The 24,097-nt window shown below is 42.5% G+C and overlaps 1 protein-coding gene and 1 long non-coding RNA gene across 3 annotated transcripts in view; one reads left to right on the top strand and one right to left on the bottom strand.

The window, feature by feature from the left end:
• slc6a9 (solute carrier family 6 member 9) overlaps positions 1 to 16,605 on the top strand; it is a 64,829-nt gene extending 48,224 nt beyond the window's left edge. For both annotated transcript variants that reach the window (XM_030114207.1, XM_030114206.1), the window contains 12 exons: positions 3,340 to 3,496; positions 5,162 to 5,293; positions 5,421 to 5,697; positions 6,672 to 6,804; positions 8,231 to 8,365; positions 8,486 to 8,589; positions 11,090 to 11,327; positions 11,546 to 11,680; positions 11,764 to 11,863; positions 13,103 to 13,203; positions 13,919 to 14,089; positions 15,449 to 16,605. In XM_030114207.1, the coding sequence (XP_029970067.1) occupies positions 3,340 to 3,496; positions 5,162 to 5,293; positions 5,421 to 5,697; positions 6,672 to 6,804; positions 8,231 to 8,365; positions 8,486 to 8,589; positions 11,090 to 11,327; positions 11,546 to 11,680; positions 11,764 to 11,863; positions 13,103 to 13,203; positions 13,919 to 14,089; positions 15,449 to 15,721 (1,956 nt within the window). In that variant the 3' untranslated portion in view covers positions 15,722 to 16,605. The remainder of the gene's footprint in view (positions 1 to 3,339; positions 3,497 to 5,161; positions 5,294 to 5,420; positions 5,698 to 6,671; positions 6,805 to 8,230; positions 8,366 to 8,485; positions 8,590 to 11,089; positions 11,328 to 11,545; positions 11,681 to 11,763; positions 11,864 to 13,102; positions 13,204 to 13,918; positions 14,090 to 15,448) is intronic.
• Positions 8,949 to 17,956, bottom strand: LOC115404870 (uncharacterized). Its single transcript, XR_003933382.1, has 3 exons — positions 17,789 to 17,956; positions 16,647 to 16,648; positions 8,949 to 8,958 (listed from the first exon to the last, which is right to left on the bottom strand). It is a non-coding gene; the product is annotated as an uncharacterized LOC115404870 (long non-coding RNA).
• Between the last annotated feature and the right edge of the window lie 6,141 nt (positions 17,957 to 24,097).

The following is a 24,097-nucleotide window of genomic DNA, read 5'->3' on the forward strand; positions in this document are numbered from 1 at the left end:
ATTTGATGGCGTTACGAGTCACAGCAAAGTCACTGCTGTCACTGGAAAGAGACCTTGGAAAGAGTTGAAAAAGTTGAAAACCAAACAGCAGAGGCAGGGGTGGGGTGGAGCAGCAGGCAGGCGGACATGTGTGGTCTTATATAAAGCCCAGATGGTCCCAGAGAAGCACGTGATGGAGAGATGGAGGGATGGAGGGATGTGGAGAGAGGAGTTCAGTCTGTCTGACTGACTGACCAGGGGGTCCCGGGAGCCAACACCACAGGCTACAACACCTGGGTGGAGAGAGAGAGAGCCAGACACCGGGGTCAGTGAAGGGAGAAGAGGATGTCATGAAAAACATACAGTTCAGCTTCAGCCCGGAGGGTTCAGCCGATGCGCCGCGTTTATAAGGCTGATACAGCTCTGGTTTTAGGGCTCAGCCTGCGGTCAGCTATTACTCTGTGTTCATCTTCAATAGGAACAAGATTAATCCTCTGAGTGTCTGATCTGAGTGGTGACCTTTTTTTATGAAGAACTCTGAGCATAGCAGGTGTTTTCTATAAACCTGGTTTTCCACGTTTCTTTAGTGTACCTCAAGGTAGATGGCAGAAGACAGATATAAGCTCAGCAAAGCTTCTCTTTTTACCGTCGCACTGCATTGCTCTTCCATCAGGGTTGATGTTTCTGGAGAAACAGCTGTTGAAATTTAAATTTTACACTACATGTCTTAGATGAGGCCTTTGGAAAAGCCAAGTCATGTTAAAAAAAAAAAAAAAAAAAAAAAGCGTCGATCAATCCGGCTTCTCTATAAAGCTGAATCCAGACTAGCAGATATTTAGCTTGTGGTAAGTTCCTTCACCAGGTAATGAAGTCAACATTTCACCGTGCTCTGTTTACACCTCATGGTAGTGACAGCTGTCACCTCTTCCAACAGCCCAAAACATAATAATGACCATAACATAATAACTTACCAATAGTTCAATAAGATAGTTGAACCTTTATCTTGCTAATCGTCTATTTTTTTTTTCTTTTTTTAATGGTCGAAAATGATTGTGTGGCTGCCCGTACTTACTGAGTATTCATTGCATTACTGGGTGCGTCAAACTCAGTTTATTGTTTCTGTGAATTGATGCGACGTATTGATGCAGAGCAGCGCCGATCCTCATGTCCAAACATGACAAATTGGTAAAGTTTCAAAGTCCTTTAAGATAAACTTGGCCTTTGTTGATGAGCTAACTCTTATTTTTTCACCTCTTTTCATGCAAACTTGCAATGAATGACAAAGAAAAATGAAACTCGTGCCATGAATTTGTAGCAAACTGAACAGGAATTCATAGGAGTTCATCAGTTTTCAGTGAAATATCCTGAAGCTATTATAAATTAATCAGAATAGAAAATGAATGTAATGCATTTTAAAGTTTTGTACAGTTCAGCCCAAACAAACTGTTTCATCGTCAGTTCTACTTTGAGACATTGTTTTGTAAAAATGCTTCATAATAATGTGCATTTTTATGGTTTATATTATGAACCATGCTAAATAATGATGTGCCCTGTGTGTGTGTGTGTGTGTGTGTGTGTGTGTGTGTCTTCTGAACGTCCACACCTGGTTGCTGATAGGAGAGTCAGACATACAAAATGTGCAGCTGCGGCACGACGAGAACACACACAGCTGCACACCGTCTCCGACGCCTCTCCTCTTTCCAAAGTCAACTCCAGGCGGAGAAATGTGCGACCCAAAGCGATGTGGGGCTCACCGCCGGGGGCTTCTGCTGCGACTGCGGCTTCCCACCGAGCGTCTCCTCGCCCGTAAAGCTTGTTTTTGCCGATCTTCCGGTCCGTCCCACCTGCGGCTCTCAGCCCGGCACAAAGAGAGGTCAGGGATGTTGGAGAAATGCTCTCTGTTTTGCCCTCGTAACATGAACGCACAGCCAGACTCAAAGACAAACTACAGGGCTTTGGGGAAAATATGGCAGCTGTTTGTTTTCTGTAGTTGTTGCTGTTTTGCTGTCTGATTTTTTTTCCTTTTTTGCTGATGAACAAGATGTCTCACACAGTCCCGCAAGCGGTGCATCCATCAGGGAGAGGTGGTGTTTATGTGTGTGTGTGTCTGTGCGTGTGTGTGTGGGGGGGGGGGGGGGAGATGCTCTCCCAGAGACTTGGTGTCCTGCAGCACTTTGACAAAATTTGAGTAAAATATACCAAACTGAAGAATGGAAAAGAAAACTTTATAATAGGCCAGTGAGCTGTAAATGTTTCACTTTAGTTACTCAACAATTAAAAAAATGCTGCTCCATCTTTTCTGTGAAGTTAGCCGCAGACAGAAAGCAATTTGAGAAATCTAGATTTTTTTTTTTTTTTTTACATAAAAAAATTGTTTGCAGCTTTGTTAAAAAAAGACCAGTGTTCACATTATTTCACATGATTTTTATTGTGTGTGTGAGTGGAGAAACATCTGCTATGCACAGATAACATGACAGCGTGGATGAATGAATGGAGTTTTTAATATGGATAAATGTGCACGTGAAAGTGCACGGGCTGTGTGGGCTCACAGCACATCACAATTACTGACAGAGTGTGTGTACATTTATTTATTTAAGATTGGAAGCAGATGATTGAATCCAAATAAAGCTGTTTTGACATCATCTTCATTTACAGTTTAAAATTCACATTTTCTTTTAATATCTGGCATTCTCTCAAAATCACTTTAAAGCTTCTTCAAAAGCAGATTCTCTGTGATTCACAGAAGCAAAGCATTATTTTATTTTTATCTTCTCAAAGCTCAAATCTTTTGTTTTCCCAGCTGAGATCTGTATTTTCTCTTTTAGCTTTCATCGTCACGCCTCGTTTCCAGCAGTCACATTTCAGCCAAAGTGGGCAAACATTCTGAATCAGTGAAGTTCGTTTTTTTTTTTTTTTTTTTTTTTTCTTTGTAACGGTGAAAGTCTGTTCGCGTGTGCCCACAAACACACAGACAGACACAGCTGAGGTTAGAGAGGAGGTCAGGGGAGAGCGACCATCTGATGCCAGCAGATGGAGTGATGCAGGGAGGGATGAGAGCAGAGGAGACGCAGGAAATCAGGACGACAAGACCAAATGTTTATCGGCTGTTCTTAAGGCGCTGATTTCACTTTACATCCTGTCTGCTCCAGCGCGTCCACCTTATGCCCAAGTCTGACTGAAAGAAACAGAGAAAATAGTTAACAGTTGTAAGTATGAGGAAAACACGTGAACGTAGGGTATCAGCGAGCGATTTGGCTTGCTGGACCTCGTAAAGTTGTTGGAGCTGCTGCTCTATCGGAGAAACACACTCGCTTTCCAGTCTTCTGATGTCACTTCTGTGTTTTTCGTTCTTTATTTTAGAACGGAGCAGTTCCTGGAGAGCCAGTGAAGAAGGATGAAAACTCCCGAAGAGGGAACTGGGGCAACCAGATCGAGTTTGTCCTCACCAGCGTGGGCTACGCTGTGGGCCTCGGCAACGTCTGGAGGTTTCCTTACCTCTGCTACAGAAATGGAGGAGGTACGGATCACACCCCTTTATCACGACTTCTTATGTACTGAGCTAAACCTTAAAATAAAGTACTACTTGGATATTTGAGTCTTAGATGGAAAAGTTGAATTGAAATTAATAAGGGACTAAACCGACATGAAAGATTTGAGAGGAATAGTTTTTTTTTTGACCAGTAATATTACATTTCTCAGCAATGCAGTGGAAGTCTTTTCGTTAAAGTACCTTACAGTGTAAGGAGTTAATTCAGCAATTCTGATGTAAAATGCCGTGGAAGAGCCTAAAAGCCTAATTTTATTGGATTCATACTGAAATGTTTTGATGTTACAGTGTGAAACATAAAAGCACCAAATGAGGACAGTTCAACATAAAGTATACTGTATTTAATGATGTCTGTAGACGCAGAAGGCCGACACACTCACACACAGCCAGAGGTCAAGTGAAACTACATTATCCGTAGTTACACAGACCATGAATAATCTGGTAATCTCGAACTTCAAGTATTTGTCTGAGCGTGTTTTCAGCCTAACATCACCGTGAGAGCTTTAATGTCTCCAGAGAAATGGAGCTGTCAGTGTTCAGCCGGTCGTTTCAGTTTCACTGAAAAACAAAAGGAAACGCGAGTTTGATTGGTCTTGCTGATAAGTCTGTCGTCTCCACTGTCAGGCTTCAAGGTTGTTGGATATACGATCACGTGCTCGCGCCTCAGACAGCCCCTCGGACAGAGTGCAAAGCATCATGGGACTGATTGAGACGTTATTCTTGGTGCATGTAAACCTGAGTTACTCATCTGCTTAAAACACTAACTGGCTCCCAGATCAGCTCAATTGATGACAATAAAATCTGTTTAAATCCCGTCGACCGGTCGTGACGGACACTTTGTACTTTCGTATGTCTCTTATGAAAGGGACGCCTGTTAGCTTCAGCTCCGCTCGCTCACTGTTTCTGATCATCTCGTTCCACTACGTGTCTCATGTGAACTCTGCTAATATTTAGATTGCAGTGTGTGTGGAAGGCCTGTATTTCCATTCAAGGGCAGGCTGTATGTAGGTCATACATTAGCTAATGCCCAGCTCCAGATAAGCGAGCTGAGCTTTACCGGCGCCGATAAGATTTTGGTGTCGAACAGTATCAGCTGGTTACGCCGGCCTCGTTCGCATACTGATAAAAAAAGACGGTATAGCACAAATACTGTTTACACACACACACACACACACACGCCAGTGACATAGGCGTTCCCTATAGATGAATGCCTGCTTTTCACTATTATGCAACATTTAAACTCATGCTCAGATAACTGAGTAATCTGGTATTATTATACTAATTCTGTCACATATAACAGTCGTATTCATGTTAGCTGTTTATGCACTCTTTTTAGTTCAACTTATGTTTGTTTTTATGGGATGGGTTTTCCACACCTCTAGTTTTGTATGAAACTTATTAACGAACACATGGGAAATATTTTTTTGATTGGTTTCTCTATAAAGCTCAAGTTTATTTCGTGACAGTGATAATTGACTGTGCTTGTGAGGCTGAAATATCCGGTTTAACTGTATTTACGACCTGTTTCTCTGATCATATGCCAATATTCTTTTATATTATTTCATTGTCAGTCTATGTGAGCTCGACGTCGGTGTTGAATGTGGTGAATTCCTTGTTATTTTTTTCCACCTCCAGGCGCCTTCATGCTACCGTACTTCATCATGCTGGTGTTCTGCGGCATCCCGCTCTTCTTCCTCGAGCTTTCCTTCGGACAGTTCGCCAGTCTGGGGTGTCTGGGAGTCTGGAAGATCAGCCCCATGTTCAAAGGTGTGTGTTTTTACATTGTTCCATTTCATCAAAAGGGAGTTTTCAGTCAAGGTAATGAGATGCACATTTTTAAACAATATGTAACTTTGTTTTTCCCCCCTTTCATCCCACTCTCTCATTTAACCAGGTGTCGGCTACGGCATGATGGTGGTGTCCACCTACATTGGAATCTATTACAACGTGGTCATCTGCATCGCTTTCTACTACTTTTTCATGTCCATGACAAACCTGCTGCCGTGGACGTACTGCAACAACCCCTGGAACACGCCCGACTGCAGCGGGGTGGTGGGCACCGGCTCCCAGCTCAACGGCAGCCTGACCAACGCCACCTCCACCCTGGTCGCGGGGGTGTCCGAGGTGGTCAACCGCTCCAAGAGGACCAGCCCCAGTGAGGAGTACTGGAAGTAAGAGTCGGAGACGCCATACAATACGACACTGGTCGTCATCTAGGCAGAGATGACGTCTCGCTGTGAGCCAGCAGGAAGATCACTCTTGACTTAAACTCTTTCTGTCCACATGCATATTGATTATGCAAGACTCTATGCCTTACCAACTTATACAATCAACCTCATTAGACCCCCCCCCCCCCCCCCCCCCACTTGACAAACAGGTCCAAAATTGACATGTACCTGCAAGATAAGCTTGCTTAGAACATGCCTGGTGTTTGCAGAAAACATTCTGTTTGCCATGGCAGTGTCGCAGCTTCTGAGCAGCGTCATCAGACGTGACAAGTCACATTTCCTGTGTCTGTTCAGAGCATAGCAGCAAGATTATAAACAAACATATGCAAAAGTAAGAAGGAACATGAGCACAGAAGAACAATCGATTGACGGTGAAAACATCAGATAATAATTAGGCTCCTACAAAAAGGCAAGAAAGTTCCTGAGAAAATTCCTGATTGCTGAAGTGAAGTGTGGAGAGTGGAGAGCGATTATCAATCATCCCCTCATTTGCGGAGATGTATTTCAGTGGCAGGAGAGAAAATCCGTAGGCTGTAATGAATACATGACGATGCGTGAATAATCATCATCAGTGTTCCTTTGCAGAGGGCTTAAATGCCGTTATTTAAATAATTGTTCAAGGATATTTAAAAGACACGTTTTTAGTAGGTCTTCATTAAATTGTTAGCTGGTACATTTTGGAATTTTATCACTTCCTCATAGTTTCATAGTTGCTGCTAGTTTTGAAGTGTTTACACTCAAGATGTCCTTCATGAAGTATCTTTTCTATAGTTTTAAAGTGCATAACTACTTGAATGATGTTGTTTTGTTTTTTTTTTGTTTTTGTTTTTTTAACATTTCTTAGAAAACAAAAGAAACTTGAACCAAAACCGTATACACAAACTATCTGAGCATCTCTGCCTCTCTGTCTCTCTTAGACATTATGTGTTGAACATCTCCGATGATATTGGAAACTTCGGGGAGGTTCGTCTGCCCATCCTGGGCTGCCTGGCTATATCCTGGTTTGTCGTCTTCCTCTGTCTTATCAGGGGTGTTAAATCATCCGGAAAGGTCAGCCTCACACAAATCATACACACACACACACACACACACACACACACACACACACACACACACACACACACAAAACCACAGGCTTGATTATGGCGTCATTTTAGTGCCAAAATTCCGCGCGCAAAAAAATCAGAATCGCGCACAGTTAACCCACTCTCTGTGCGCTCGCGATGCCTCTCCGCGCGCGCGTGGACACTTTCTGCGCGCGCGCGGTGACTTTCTACGTGCGCAACATCACTTTCTGTGCGCGCGCGATCTCTTTCTGCGCGCGCGGTGACATGTCTGAGCTGTCTGCTCGCGCGGTGGTGTTGAGTTTTGGCACTCAGGGGGCGGGCTTTGAGTTGACGCCACTCAACCCCCCTCTCCTTTGTGATTGGTTGCTCTAAACGTCTACTGACTTCCGGTCAGAGCCAATCAGAGGTTAAGTAGGGCGGGTAGTCATCGTTTGGCGGCAGAATTGGAAAATTGAGGAGTAAAATTCACATAACATAACCTCCATACAGTGATTTGATTACTGTGGAGGAGACCTGGCTGTTTCCTGGGAGGAGAAATAATGAATAAAAACGTTTTCATGGAGCCATCAAGGCTATCTGTCTCAAATGTATATGTAAATTATATTTGATTTATATCTGTTAGTGTATATCTGTTATTCATCTAATTATAAATCTGTCTTAGATTTTTTTTAATTACATTTAATTTGTATCTGCTAGTGTATATCTGTTATTTATTTAAGTATATCTGTCTTAGATTTATATGTAAATTATCTAATTCATATCTGTTAGTTTATATTTGTTATTTGATTATATCTGTCTTAAAATAATATGTAAACTCTAATTATGTTATTTAGTTTATATCTGTTATTCAATTATACCTATCCTACATTTATAGTTAATTTTTTCTCCTTTTTTTCTGTCTTTTTCCCTCTCTCTCAGATTTCATTTGATTTTATGCCAGGATCAGTGAAGTACTTTTGCTTTTTTTTTTCCTTTGTTTTGAGCAGGTGATATGTTGATAAGTTTCATAAGTCACAAAAGTAATAGACCCATTTGAAGTCAGTAGACGTTTAGAGGAACCAATCACAAAGGAGAGGGGGGTTGAGTGGCGTCAACTCAAAGCCCGCCCACCGAGTGCCAAAACTCAACACCACCGCGCGAGCAGACAGCTCAGACATGTCACCGCGCGCGCAGAAAGAGATCGCGCGCGCACAGAAAGTGATGTCGCGCACGTAGAAAGTGACCGCGCGCGCGGAGAGGCACCGCGAGCGCACAGAGAGTGGGTTAACTGTGCGCGATTATGATTTTTTTGCGCGCGGAATTTTGGCACTAAAATGACGCCATACTTGATCACATTCAAAAACCAGTTTAATATCGGTCAGTGCCGTGTATCTTCTGCATGGGTTGTTTACCTCTCTGTTTGTGTCCAGGTGGTGTATTTCACAGCCACCTTCCCCTACGTGGTTCTGACCATCCTGTTCATCCGTGGAATCACCCTGGATGGGGCCATTAACGGCATCAAGTACTACTTGACTCCGCAGTGGCAGAAAGTCCTCGATGCAAAGGTAATGTAATCATATTAGCAGGTATATGAAGATATGAAGAGGAAATAGATGTTTCTGTGTTGTCGTGTCTCTTTTCCATTTCTGGTACTATTTTAAGTGGATGTGGGTTTGTTTGTGTAGGTTTGGGGAGATGCAGCCTCACAGATCTTCTACTCCCTGGGCTGTGCCTGGGGTGGTCTCATTACCATGGCTTCCTATAATAAGTTTCACAACAACTGTTTCAGGTTGGTACTCCAGAATAGACTCGATTAAAAAAAAAAACCAAAAACATTTACATCATTATTTCACAGTGAAGACATGAAGTGAGAATACTGCCTTTTTGTCTAAATGTACATTCTCTACTAGCAAAAGATCACTAATATATACATGTGTATAAATATGTGATCACTTGGGAAGAGAAAAAACATCCAGGGAAAAGACGTTAAAGTAATTGTCGTTGAATTTCTATGATGTACTCCTGACCGCCTTGAGTGAAAAGAATCCTGCCTGCATGACCAAATCACTCTGAGACAAAGACACGGAAGGATCGTACTTTAACACCTCCCAAGTCGGAGGAGTCGGAGCAGACGCTGGGCAGTTTGGAGGAAAACAACCTTGGAAGACAATGCAGTCATTATTGAGATCCACAACTCTGCAGAAACTTCCCAGGCCTCAATCTCAATGTATCATGGAGCTAACTGTTAGTACAATAGGGACATTTGACTGATTTAACTGTTACCAGAAAGAACACGAAAACGCTATATTTCATTTTACCATAACAGTCGTGAATAGCAAGGTTTGTGTCTTCGCAAATTGAGATAAGGTTGGGAATCGCACGATCAGCATCGAAACTGGAAATGAGTGAAGGACCGGCTGTTTTTGCTAATGTGGGACTAATGAAATAGTCTGGAGGATGAACGTCATCTGGCAGCATCTTAGATGTGACCATGAAGGAGATTTCTGTGCGTCAGTCATATAGAACAGGAGACAAACAGTGGACCGAGAAAAGGAGGGTGAAGAGCCAGAGAAGGACAAGATGAAGAAAAGGAGGCACTGGAAGTATTCTCACTGGGAGAAATGTAGACTGAATGCTAACCATTGAAGACACTGATCAATAAAGACGAGGCTGGAGATTACAGAGGAAGGTTACTCATAGAAATGTATAACGGTTTGCTGAAAAGAATTAGACAACTTGTTGATTGAGAATGATTGAGTGTGAAGAGGAGCAGAGTAATGCAGTCAGGAGCCGACCTGAAGGCTGCAGGTCTGAAGAGGAGAGGGTGAGATACCGCCGAACAGGAGGCGGGACAGAGATAATGTTTTTTCAGGGTTTGTGTGAAGAGGCTGGTCGCTCTGTGCTCGAACACCGACGGAGCGGACAAGGAGATGAGGAGGAGGTTAAGATGGAGGAAAGGGCACCGGGGAGGCGATAAGGAGACGAAAAGATGTCATTTATTCCCCTGTGCTCGTCCACAAATGCTGACTGAGCGCAGGAGTCGGGACTGCTCCTGCGGGCAAGTCGAAGGGCTGGAGATATAATTTTGTCTCCATGCCAGGAGCGAGACGTTGCGCTATCTGTGCACACAGCTGCACCGCCTAATCAGCTGGTGCTCTGCAGCTCCGTCCCAGCGGAGACGCTTTCTGCTCTCCTGTAACTCCACCAATTGGTGCACACGCAGAAGTGCAGGAGCGTAGGGCAGAGCGAGCGCCTCGTGGGGCGAGAGGCCGACTTGCATCAAAGTCATCAAAAGTGTCAACAGTGTTACCCTGAACAGGAAACGGAGCCCTGTGTAAACCTGCCTGCACTGAAAGCCCAGGTCAGAAACGGGAAGTATGTTTCAGTCATTCCTGAGTGTCTGCAGCTGAAACCAGCCTGCTGTCAGAATGAGGCCAACGCCTGTCACAGGCAGAAGAAGGAACCAAAATCAAAAAGAAGTACAGTATGAAGACACATTTTAACGCTGTCTGAGTGAAAATAACCTTTTCCCCTGATGCCCTGCTGTGAATAATAAGGAAAAAAGGAAAGACTAAACTAAATAGATTCAGGTTTGTAATTTCTGAAATGTTTTTGTTTAAACCGTGCTGTGTATTTGGTAATCACAAAACATGGCTGTGCTTTTATGTTTTTATGAAAATGGAAAAGCATTTTGTTCCATTTTCTTTGGCCTTGAGACAAATATTCTTGCAGTACTTTGAAAGTATGATGCCTAACATTTATTTTGATTGATTTACAAGCTGCTGTTTGATGTTAACCACAACAAATTATCCTGCTATATCTCCAACTGGTGCTGATCTGAACTTCATTTGACTCATTGATAGCCCATCAATAGGACAGATGCAATCAATGACTTTCATATCTGTAGTTTTTTTAGTCACCAGCAGGTTCAGCATTGATTATTTTATTGGTAGTATATTGTCCGGAGAACAGGTTTCATTGAGGTGTGAGGATTGAGGCAGTTCAGTGGCGCGTCCACAACTATTTGTTGTGTTTACTTGAATGCATTTCCTCTTAACCACTCGTTGAGCACTCATGTTCTCGTGCAATTAAAGATTAACCAGTTATGTTAGTGTTGCTGTTATTTAATTTTTGACCTATTTTTCCATCTGCAATATTCTAGAAAATGTTAAAAATATTATTCACGTCATTCCCTCACCACCGTACACATTAATGTTAATTGCAACGTTGTGTTGCAGTATGGTTTGCATCTTCGGAGTGTTCATCGTCGATCTCTTTTCTGCACACAGAGACAGCATCATCATCAGTATAACCAACTGTGCGACCAGCGTTTATGCCGGCTTCGTCATCTTCTCCATTCTGGGCTTCATGGCACATCACCTGAACGTCCCCGTGTCAGAGGTGGCCGACCACGGCCCGGGACTGGCGTTCGTGGCCTACCCCGAAGCGCTCACACTGCTCCCCATCTCGCCGCTGTGGTCGCTGCTTTTCTTCTTCATGCTCATCCTGCTCGGACTGGGGACTCAGGTAACAGCACTACAGCACTCGTGAATGGATATACATAGCAGACTGGTTTCATTATGGAACATTAACAACATTTAAAACCGTTTTATGGATGACCATGTGTTTCAAAAGGTTACATTACTTCTAGGAAGCGGTTTTGAAAATCTTGAACATGTTTTACTGTCAGAAAAAGTTATTAATCACATACTGTTTAAAATATTTCCCGCTCCTGGTTCCTGCAGTTCTGCCTGCTGGAGACTCTGGTGACGGCCATCGTGGACGAGATCGGCACCGACTGGATCATCAGGAACAAAACCGTGGTCACGCTGTCAGTGGCCATAGTCGGTTTCCTGCTGGGGGTGCCACTGACTACGCAGGTAAGGACTCATTCTGTGGTTTGGCTGGAACCTGTGAGGGAGAACGAGGGATTGACTTGTACCCTTTTTTTTTCGGTGTGCAGGCAGGAATCTATTGGCTGTTACTGATGGACAACTACGCGGCTAGTTTCTCTCTGGTCATCATCTCCTGCATCATGTGCATCTGCATCATGTATATTTACGGTAAAAAAAAACAAAACAAAAAGGAAACACTCCGAATATGTCCTACTGTTGATAAATCAAGCTGATATTTCGGATTTAATTATGGGTTTTCTGGTGACTTTGGAATTTTTCTCATCTCTGAAAACAATTCAGTGACTCTGCAAAGACATAGTGTCGTTCAAAAGACTTTTCCATTCGCAAAATATCACCAGTGAATGTCAGTCTATCGAAGAGATGTAGGAACAACAGTAAAAGCAAAAGACAGGAAAGTAGACGATGAAAGAAACGTTGTCATTCAAGGGTAAGTTAAGTTTTCTGCACCTCGTCAGCACTTAAATTCAGGAATTATTCCAGAGCTATTGTCCACACTGAAGTGACAGAAAGACACTTCTGCTGCACAAGAAGCAGGTTCTCCTCTCTGGAGAACAGGCTCCATCAATACAAAGAAAGTGGCAAATTAAAGTGGTGATGGGGATCTTTCCCTGACACTTTGTGACACTGCTGGAAACCTGACACAGCGCAGCTCCGCACAACGCTTCAATGAAGCTGGCTCCGTTTCATTGAAAGCAGAATCAGGCAGACCGAAAGAGACTGCACCATCAGAAGATCAATACGTCAAGCTTTGTTCACCCAGAGATGGAAAATCGACTTTACTGATACTGAATTTACAAAATAAAGACTCCAGTCCGTTAAGGTGTCGTAACAAAACAGGGCTGTTTGTTAATAAGAGCGTCTCTGAGCCAACTGGTGGGTTATAATATATACAAGCTCATTACTGTGGACAATGGAAAAAGGCCAAGATATGTATTTGTGGCCGTGTCAAAAGAGAGAAAAAAAGTTATTTTATTCAACTTGCAAGGGGCTGGAGCCAATCTCAGCTGACCTTGGGTGAAAGACATTGTACACTGTGAACTGGCTGCAAGTCCATCTCGGTGTCACAATGAGATACAAAGCACACACACACCAGGACCTGGAGTCTGAACTGTAAAGCCGGCGCTCTCACTGAAAAGGCTGCCGCGACACACCGGTGTGCCGTGGGAAATTGTCCAGTTTTACTTTATTGATCTGAAAGAATTATATTTGAAATCATTTGACTTTCTACCTAATTAGACTCACCGAATGCATATTTTTGGACTGTGAGGAGAATCTGCAGAACCCAGAGAAAATGTATGCATGGACAGCGAGAACATGCAAACTCTGCCGAGCCTGGACTCCATACTGTGTACTGTATATGACTCTACCATTTGGTTCCCTTTGCAGGTCACACGAACTACTTCAAAGATGTGGAGATGATGTTGGGCTTCCCTCCTCCTCTCTTCTTCAAAGTGTGCTGGAGATTCATTTCTCCCGTCATTATCTCAGTAAGCAAACTCATCATTTCTCGAGAAAGCGAGAATTTGATCACTGTTTTAAGTTGCTTTTCCTTTTGAATCCCAGTTGTAGATTTCTTTGTTGCCAGACTGACATTGTCTCAGCGTCCTGGAGGACTCGCAGGTTCTCCTGCTGTGTCCTGCTGACACACTGTTAGAAACCCGACCTACATTTCATCTGCCAGCAACACTGATCCGTTCGGCGACTGTTGGCTTTGTTTTCTGGCATAAACCTCTAAAATTGACTGGGACATGGACACATGCCGCTGCTATCAATAACATTTCAAAGGCAGAAGTAGCATTAGTCCGCTAAGCCGCTGGGCCGACCAAGAAATGTACTGTTGTGGATTACTGGTCCGATTTCTGGCACTCTTGTTCACTGTCATTTCACTACACAGAATAATGCCGACTCTCCGGGGCCTCTGCCGCCTCTGTGACTTAGCTCTCTGCTGTGGAGCACATTGAGGATTTAGGATCCTAATTATCAGCAACTTTTGGATAAAATTAGTCTGAAGTGTGGTTTTCAGCAGGGTTTCCACCTGTGCTCGTCTCTGTTACTCCTCTTTCTCCCATTACTAGAATGGATAAAATATATTGCTGGATGCAGTTTAGCAAGTCTTATTGGCAGATAAAATTGAATATAAGTTTCAGTGTATAATCATAAATTCCATTGCACTGAGCGTTTTGCGTTGTGTTCCCTCTGTAGTTCATCCTGATCTTCACGGTGATCCAGTATAAGCCCATCACCTACAACGACTACATCTACCCCGGCTGGTCCTTAGCTATTGGCTTTTCCATGGCGCTGTCCTCAGTGATCTGCATACCCATCTACGCCCTCTACAAGATCTCAAGGTCCCCTGGAGCCACCTTCAGAGAGGTACGCAGCCCCGTAAAGCTCCATAGAATCTGACTAGACTTCTTTAAGGTCTCCCAAGTACGGCTGGCAGAAACAGAGTTTTTTTATAACTGCAAAGCGCAATACAGTCAACAAGAAAGGCCTCCCGGGAACCTTTAGACATATTAAAACAAGGTCAGTGTGTTAAAAAGTTGAGCTGCACTGAAGTTTGAAGCACTTAATGCCTCCTGAAGTATATCTGCTGAAGGCGGTAAAATCATTCAGGGCATTTCTGTTCAGTTCAGTTCATTTCAAAAGACTTTATTTGACCCTGGGGGGCAACTCGAAAGCACACAGTGCAAAAAACGCAAACCACAGACAGACAAACAACATAGCAAAATGAAATAAAGACGTTATTGTAAAATTATAGAATAAATAGTAGAACCCAAAAGGACAAATTGATTTATGCAAGCAGAAAAACGGTGAAATTCAGCTGAAAGATAAAGTTGAGGAACATTTATAGGTGCATGTATACGCACACACACACACACACACACACACACACACACACACACACACACACACACACACACACACACACATCTCAGTGCATACATATCAAACATATTTTACAGGTGCAATTACACATGGAAAAATGGAAGGGGAGCATACGGATTGTTGTAAGCACAAACAAATCTCACCGCACTGTAGAAAAATAATAAAATACTTTTGTACAAAGCATTGAAATAGCAGCATGCATGCTCAAATAAAAACACACGGAAAACTTTCCTCACACACACTTTTGCTTCTGCAGTTGCCCGTATGCTCTGTTCAGCCACATCAGAATTCAAATATTCCTGCATTTATCCAGAACGCCGACATCCGAAGGTCCAGTGAAAAGAAAGGTCTCACAGAGAAGGAGCGAAGCTTTTAGATATTCTCTTCAAGTTTTCCACAAATCGGTTGTCAATTTAAAACGAGGAGTGTTTTCTAGAAATCCTTTTCTCTTTTCTTGAATTGATAACTCGATGCAACGTGGTCTGTGTGACTTACAAATACACCAAAAACACAACTACATACAGTAACTAAACCCTGATATTACTGTAAAGATTGAACTCAAATACTCTTTATGATATAACGAAAATCAGAAAATCAAAGCAGCACACACTATTGTTGATGAACTGCCAGCTATTAAAGTATGAAGTAGGAAAAAGTAACTGTATACTTTCAGTCAGCAGAAGAGGATCTCACAGACCACAGACGAAAAATAAGTGTAAAAGCTTGAAAGATCCGATCCAGCTGATAATGAGTGATTCACTCATTAATTCAGAACATTCAAATCCCTTATGCTGTAGTTTCTGCCTCTTTTTTAACCCGTGTTCTCCTGGCTCCCCGTTGCAGCGGTTGAAGTACGCCTGCCGGTCACATCCCAAGTGGGGCCCCGCCCTGCAGGAGCACCGGACAGGCCGCTACGCCCCCATGGCCTCCGAGGACACGGTGGAGGCCCGGCCCCTGAAGGAGAGGGAGGAGCTGAAGGAGGAGCAGAAAGAGAAGGAGGAGGAGAAGGAGAAGGAGAGGGAGAAGGAGAAGGAGAGGAAGGATGAGATCAGCCTCACCATCCAGGGAAGCAATGGCTCCACTAACACACACAACAACCCCAACCCCAGCGCATAGACGGCGCCGCACTCTGCCAGCGCGACCGGGCCTCGCGCCCCACTGTCTCCTCCTTTCTTCCTCCCTTCTCCTCCCGTCTCCCTTCACCCTCACACCCCCCCCCTCCCCTTTCCCGCAGCCCTCTGTGGGGGAGATCCCATTCACTGGAGACCTTTACATATTGTAAGGGCTTATTATATCTATCCTAACCTCTTCGATCTATCGTGTGTGTTGTCTCCAGATAAATGAGGAAAAGAAAAAAAACTAAAGGAGGAAAAAAAAAAAAAATTGGATCATCTCCAGAAAGATTTGTGTGTATGTGTGCGTGCGTATGCGTGTGTGTGTGCGTGCGTGCATGTGTGTGTAGATGGGTTGTTAATTTGTTCCACATAATTTAATAAAGCAGTTTGTTTTTCCTTTCATTTTTTTTTTTTTTTTTTTTTTTTTGTAAAACTTGTAAATGTCATCTTCATACCTTCATATGCAGTTAGAGGTGCGGTAGATTGTGGAGCTGCATGTTTGTTTGGTGCATGCAGCAGCATAGACACACACACTGTTCTCCTTTATTCTGTTGGCCGGTTCTGTTTGGGGGATCGGTGGCTGTGCGGCGGCGGCGGCGATTTGACAGCTGGAGACTTGTCGTGGTGCTGAAACGCGCTGTAGAGGAGGAGGAGGAGGATGAACTGTGCCTGTCCTGGCCGTTTAGAGCTGGAGAATGCTGGAGGTTGGAAATGGGCTGTACTCTTTAGCCGGAGGGAGAGGCGGATAAACACACGCTCACACTTGTACACTCTGTATATTTTACAGCACACAGTGACCTCAACCATAATGATCTCAGCTTAAGAGTTAGCCTGTTGTTTTTTATGCTGCTGCTTCTTTAAAAAAAAACACAAAATAAGAAAACCGCTCTACGGAGCGGAGATATTTAACAAACACCCGAGATGACGACTGACACTTAGGGCTGATTTCCTGAGGAGATTTCCTCCGTTTTTCAGTAACTTATGTTCCACTAAAGCTGCTTCAACTTTTAGAACTTAGCAGAGGTACGTCAGTGAACTGTACTGCGACTCTCTGCCTTTGCATTCACACAGACGCACACACACACACACACACAAACCAAGCGTTTTTTTTTTTTTGTTTTGTTTTGTTTTGTTTTGACAGAAGAGGTCCCAGTGCCCATTACTCAGGGTCCAAGTGAAGGTGAACTTTGCGGTTCCTCGCCTGTGGAAACCTTATTGCAAACGAGTTGGCCTGTCGAAATCTTAGGGGCTGAAAACCACGCAGCTGTCACTGCTGTTGGAAAAATGCGCACTATTTCACACAAAGCAGGTGGATGCAACTCCATGATTAGAAGTGCCATCTCTTCTTAAGTCTTCCAGGCATTCGTTTTTTGAGTGAAAATGCATATCTGGATGTGATTGTCTGTGAAGGAGAACCTGGGCTTGAAAAGGATTTCAAGTGTGTTGTGGTCGGTGTCTCCCGTGGGTCGTAGCAATCTGCCCCTTTCAGGCATGTTACCAAAAACATTACCTAAGTTACCTGAGTCCTGCACATGTTTTTGGTAACATATGTATCTCAGAGACTGGTGAGCCGTCAGTCTTTTACAGTCAGTTAAACCTTTAATGTATTGGAGGAGTTTTACAGCTCTGAGCCTAGCTATGCTGGAACTGATGATGAGTCGGAGAGCAAAGAGAAGCTGCTAGTTGTCACAGGAAAACAGAATAAAACTCTTTCATGATTTATGTAGTTTTATATGTAGCATCATAGTATTCTCTCTGTAGAACTCTCCTTTTTACCTCTCATTATTGTAAAGTAACTTAGTAAATAATAATAAAGACAGCCTAAGTTTATTTTGTACAAAAAAATTAAAAAAAAATAAACTACAGAATCAATATTAACCATGTTTACTATTCCTGATCTGTGACTTGATTTGTTGTTGTTTTGTTGGAGGACATGACACAATGGAGGAGGGGTCTGTTTAGCATGCGGCGCTGGGTTTCCCTGGAGCGTCGGGCTGGAAGGAGTCCAGCAGGACGTCGCAGCAGTGTGGCTGCAGAGGTTTATGGTGGCGAAAACAGGAAAACGCACGGAAGGATCTTTCACGGCTGTGCGGAGAAATCGGTCTTTTGTTCAGCCATCCTCAGATTTTATTGGGACGCTTTTAGATTCACAGGCGGAAGGGATTTCGGACGGGGTTGCATCAGCTCTGGCTCGGCTGTGTTTGCGTTGGGGTTTTTTTTTTTTTTTGGAGGGGGGGGGGGGGGGGTGGCTGACATTTTGAGCTGTCATATCCTCAGTTTAGATATTGAGAGGGATGAGGTGCCAGCGTGAACACAGAACACACAACCCGGTGTGTTTTATACGACATACAGCAGGATTACTGTTACAGCAGCACATCATCAGCAGAGTAAAACTCACCCGCGTCACGCTCCCTTTGAATGGGTGAACAATCCAGCGCTTGGTGAATTCTTCTTCATAATAGAAGGAGATCGAAGGTTAAGCATACTCTTCCTTTTTTTTTTTTTTTTTTTTTTTTTTTTTTTTTGTGGCTGAGAGAAAGATGTGTACGTTGATAATACTGCACTTGCAAGGAATCTGGACAAACAAAAGCAAGGCTCTGCAAAATATTTGATTTGGGAAAATAAATGGATTAGAATGAAGTATTGTAACATACTGAACTGGCAGTACTATTTATATGTTGTGCACAATTGAATGCCTATTCAACTTGATTTGTGAATTTTGGCTGAAAGATACACATTTTTGCCCTTTCCAGTTGTTACATCAGGCAAAACTGGAGCATCATACATTAGACTGCTACTATTGTAGTATTCGTCTCTCTAAAACCTGTAAGCACATTCCTCCCAGAGGGTGCACTTCTCTTTAAGCACTTAATATATGTCCATGTGCAGAAGCACAGCATCGCATTTAACTCTTTCACCACTATTCCAAACAGGCATGTCTTCTGCAGAGGATAGTGTTTTTCTTTTTTTTTCTTTTAACGTGACAGTGCAGTTGCACCCATGTTCCACAAGATGGAGCAATGCTGACACTCAGGGTGGGAAAAGGCACAACAGAAGAAAATATATGAAGCCCAATAAGCACAAAGCTTTACTGGCAAATATGACAGAAAGCAGCTGTTGTTCACTACAGGAGACGAAATACAGTGAATCATAATAAGCACAGTGAACTTTGGGAATCAAGCACACGTTTTTACCCAGGTCTTTAACAGCAGGCATCAGAGAAGCGCTTCAGCTGTTCCCACAGATGGAGAAGTGAAGTGTCAGCTGCAGTTGGTGATTAGCAATCTGTTTTGACCTTTCAGTTTTGCTTTCGTTTTTATTTTTGTCTTTTTTTTTTTCTCTCTCATGAAATTTCTTAAAGACAGGTGCTCTGTAAAGCAAAAACATTATCCTTTCACCAACTGTGTTGCTTCAGTAGGAACTCCACTTTTTCAAAACACGCCGAAAGAGCCGAGCGCCTCATTGCTCCTGTTTGGACGGCTCCGAGCCGGGACCGGTTGGCGAAGGCCCGTCTCGTGTGTCCATGATGTAGGAAGTGAAGCTTGCGTCCATGCCTCCGTGCGATCTCTTTATATATCCCAACCCTCGCCGTCTTTTCCTCCTACTGTACAGTAATGTAAAAAAAATATATATAATCAGACTGTGTGTGTGAGTGAGTGTGTGCGTGCGTGTGTGCGTGTGTGTGTGTGTGTTTCTCTTTGCTTTTACTTTTGGGGGCGGGTCAGTGTGTCTTTGCGGGTCTTGGGTGGGGTGGGGGGAGGTCTTGATTGTTTTTGATTTGTCCTTTCTCTCGTAGGGTAATGTAGATCATGTCAGGTGTATTGTGCATTCTGTGTGTAGTGGGTTAGCTCTTACTGCTGAGGCCTGCATGTAGAGCAGGCGTAGTGTCTGTATTGATGTCCTCTAATCTATCAAAACTAGCCAAGTCCTATTCTGCTAATCATATACAGTCTGTCTTAAAAAAAGAAAAACAAAACAAAAAGAAACATTTTGTACTAAAAGAAGTGAAAGGAAACCACATATTCCGTCATTCTTTATTCATGTTCGACGACACTACTTTTTCATTATTCTAGTTGTTTTCATATGAAGTTAAGATGAAGCCAGCTGATATTACAAGCATTGCCAAACAAAAAGCTTTGGATCGAAACTTGAACTTACAAAAAGAATGGTTAGTTTTTACTGTGAGTTTCGGCGTAGACTGCGGCTGGATGACGATACTTTCATTTTCCTTAACAGCACAGCATCCACTTCCAATTATTTCTCACAGTGGAGTGCCAACAGTGACACGCCGTTGTTTACCTTTAATATCGCGCGGCCCCGAGCCGTTGGCTGTTTGTGTCTATTTTTGACAAATAATCAAAGTCAAACCACCCAAAATATAGCTGCAAGGAAAATCAGAAAATCGCTCGTGCAAAAAATGTTTTAATCTCCACCCTTTCAGCAAATGATTAAAAGATCGATGTTCTTAGATGGTGGAATAAATCTTTAACTAACTCGGTTCCCAAAATTTCCTCCGTTAAAGCAAATAAGTAAAAGAAGTAATTGACCCAGCAACTTACTTATTAACATCACCATGTCTTACACACTGGAGTGGCTGCACACAAAAGAAAATCTGTGTTGTTGAAGAATAGGTGAAGGTTTGGACCATTTTTGTACATAAACTCAGCACAACTGTTCGCCGGTAGTAAACAAAACTGTGATTTTACCTTGTTTCTGTGGTTCTCTGTAAATGACAGAACATTACCTCCTGAATTCTTGCTACTGCTCTTATAAGCAGAACTTCATGTCGCAGGCACTTTAAAGAAAAGCAGCAGGACATATAAATATATAATGACAAAAAAGATATACACCTCCATTTAAAAAAAAAAAAAAATGTATTTTTCAGTGAATTGACTGAAAGAAATTGCTGTGTTGTTGTTGCTGTGCCAATGTCAGTTGCTACAACGGGAGGAGCGGAGAGGAAAAGCACAAGTGAGAAAAGAGAACCCAGTTCTTCTGGTATCTTCTATCATATCTATCTGTCAATGTATCTAACCATGTCTGTTCTTCCTGTTCTTCAACCTTTAGGGCCAAAATCCATTGAAATGTCTTAGTCCTGTCAGCTGTGTATCGTAAACTGTTGAATTACAAAATGGTAAATAAAATCTATTTTAAAGATCAATCTTTTGTGTTTTATTGTTGACACCACAGCAGAATTGTGATTTTGTGTCCAGTTATGAGATAAATCATTGATAAAGATAATTTTTTTTCATCATTTTGAAACGATTAAAAGATAACTGCTCCAGATGCAGCTTCTCGTTAGAATAATTTAACAAAAATGCAAATGCAAAAGACAGTCTTACAAAACAAACGTACACAGCAAGCAAACATCTTGTTCACCCACTCCCCAACCCACACACACACACACACATACACACCACCGACAGCACAACGCCACTAATATCATTTTTAACCCGAGACAACCCTCTAAACACGGAGGATTTTTCATTTCCAAGAAATTAAAAGCATGAGCAAGCTGTTAGAAAAGATAATATGGCAAATTCCTGAAACAATGTAAGACAGTCACAAATCTCTCAAACTGATCTATGTCCAATAAAAAAAAATGGGTTGTGCATATGTTCAATTAAATACGAGTTTGAATAGAATCAGAAAATGTTATTAAAAAAAAAAAAAAAAAAAAAAAAACCAGAGCATTACACTCATCAAAATAAATTGGATTTTACAGTTTGATCGTGCTTGATGAGGATCATTGATTAAAATACAGAAAAAAGACGTGAACCTAAAGTGGAACTTTGTGGATCACCTTCCTTTATAAATCAGATTGTGAAGCTCGTCGTTAAACCAGAGGGTAGCGCTTCAGCTCAAGCTAATAAAATGAATCTTATCAAGCAGGTTGATCAAAATGGCTCATTTTCTGACTTTTGATTCATTTTGATTCAGTAAAGTCGTTAGATTTCATGACAGGACAGTGCCATACAGGTTACATCCCTGATTTTTAGCTGCAAGTTTCCTCCCAGAGTCCGTAAACATTTGCTCAAGATAATTGGTGACTCCAGCTTGCCAAGCAGGTGTGTGTGTGAGCGTGTGTGTGTGTGTGTGTGTGTGTGTGTGTGTGGTTTCTCCCGTTGTTGGCTGGGATCGACTCCGGTGCTCCAGAAATGTGACCAATTATGACGAGAGTTGCAGACATTGCTTGTTGTTGCACAGCATCAGAATATGACCAGAAATGTTTACTGTCTCTCCGTCAGGGCGGTGGCTCGTGGAAATAAAGAGAAGCTGTCACACAAACAAGTTCAGTAACATTTCCACCGTATTTCTCTTCGTCGTCCTTCAAAGAAAACATGCATTCATTTATTCTCAAGTATAGCACAGGGTAGACAGGACCAGATATATAATCCATAAACACCAGGCTGTATTATTGCACGAACGAAGTGCTTGCATTGTGTGAATTGCTTGTTTTAGGCAAATCAAAAAACTAAATCAAAAAGCACTCTGCACACTTATGCAAATTGTACTTCTTTTCCATTGTAATGTGATGTTCTGTCTTGCTAGTTTTACCCCTTTTATATCTAATCACGCAACAACAACAAAAATGAAGCATTTTCATTGTTGTAAAAATAGTGTGCAGCAATACTGATTAAACAAGTTTTTTTTTCCATTAAAAAAAACAACATAAAATCACCAAACCTAACAGTAACCCAATGCAGACTGTGTCCTAATAACCATAGCTTTAGAAAACATCTGCATCAAAGCAGTAAAATCAGATAGATCAAATTTTATGGCAACAGGTTGCAGATTTTAGTCTGAGCAGTGATAAATTTCCCTTTTTCAGTCTCTCCTGTATGTTCTGATTGTTCCCAAAGAGGGAAGGAAAGATAAGCGAGGACTTCAGGCTTTTCAGATCAGATCTCTGAGTTATGTGTCGGCTAAGGAGGTCTAACTTCTGCATTCTTCTCACACGGAGCGATGCAGCAGCTCTATCGTCGGCCAGCAAGGTCATTATCTTCCATGCAAATTTCATCTTTCCCTTTAGTGAGGAAGTCTCTGATCGTCTTTCTGTCTTGTCAGTCGCTCTGTCTGTCTTTCTGTCTAGGCTGCCAGAGTCCACTGCAGCAAGTAACTTTAAAAATATCACTGCTAAAGCTGTTCGATGACCTCTGCTGCGTTTCAATGTCCTGTCTGTTGAATGAGAAGCGCCACAATACTGTACCGAGTCAGGAGAGGGCAGCATGGCTGTAAATATAAAAACTCCTAAAGCCACAGCTGCAGCCAGGCCAAGTCAGCGTTGCCTTAAAGAGCATGTCAGGCTTCAAGCAACAATAGAAAATCTGTCATTTTCTCAATAGACGTGGGCGGACATTTTCATTTTCTAGTATGATGTAGGGTTTGTCAACAAGTGGAAGTCATGCCTGTAGCCTCAAGGAGCTGCCATGTTGGTTGTAACCTACAATGCTGACAGTATTTTCAGTCTCCTGCTTTCAATCTGTCTCTTTTTTTCTTTGGATTTAATCCAAGATATAGATAAGAAACTTGTAGCATATCGTTTTGATGGTATAAAAGATTTGTGGTAAGTCCATTAAGTGTTCTTGAATATTTTGCACAGGTTTGACAATGATTTCTGAAATTATATGAAAGTGCACCATCTCTCATCTAGAAACTGTTTTTTCTTCTTTGTTTCCATTCTAGCCGAAGACAAAAGACTTCATTTTGGCAGCTTTCGCCACCATTTTCGGCAGTTTGCAAACAAATTACATGACAGTAGTTTTAAATAAATAGGAGAGAGACAGCAGCTTCGTAGCTCTTCCACTGTTCATCGTGGATGTGCCACATATCAGGTGCAGTCTGGGTATTTTCATGCATGGCGCCACCATTAATAGAGCTGAGGATTAGCAGCCACGCCTCCATCTGCAGTGGTCACTTCGTTCAACGACTTTCACCAGAGGAGACGGGGATCCGCGGATTACCTGCTGCTACTGTTCGATGAATCTCCTTCAACAGGCTTCATGCTTCATCCTTCCTCTGAAATGTACTTATGGTGCAACGACCCGCTTCTTTCAAAGCAATTATGATTTCTACCTGCAGTATGTGTCCATGCTGCTGGGGAATACAGTCAGTTTAATACCACTTGACATTTCAGTGTTAGGTTTGTGATTGTACACACACACACACACACACATTTGGTAACCGGTTTTTAATACGCTTATTGATTTTGTGAATCATTCCAATTTCTGTGGATTTCCAAAGACAGAAAACAGATGCACGTATACAAAATGTTAAAGTCCACAGTGCAACTTGCTGTATCCATGACAACATTCTGCTTCCTGTTTCCTACAAAGATTCACATCTGTTCTAAAACCTCATCACTGTTAATGTGTCC

This window comes from Salarias fasciatus, chromosome 18 (assembly GCF_902148845.1).
Source record: "Salarias fasciatus chromosome 18, fSalaFa1.1, whole genome shotgun sequence".
Taxonomy (NCBI): domain Eukaryota; kingdom Metazoa; phylum Chordata; class Actinopteri; order Blenniiformes; family Blenniidae; genus Salarias; species Salarias fasciatus.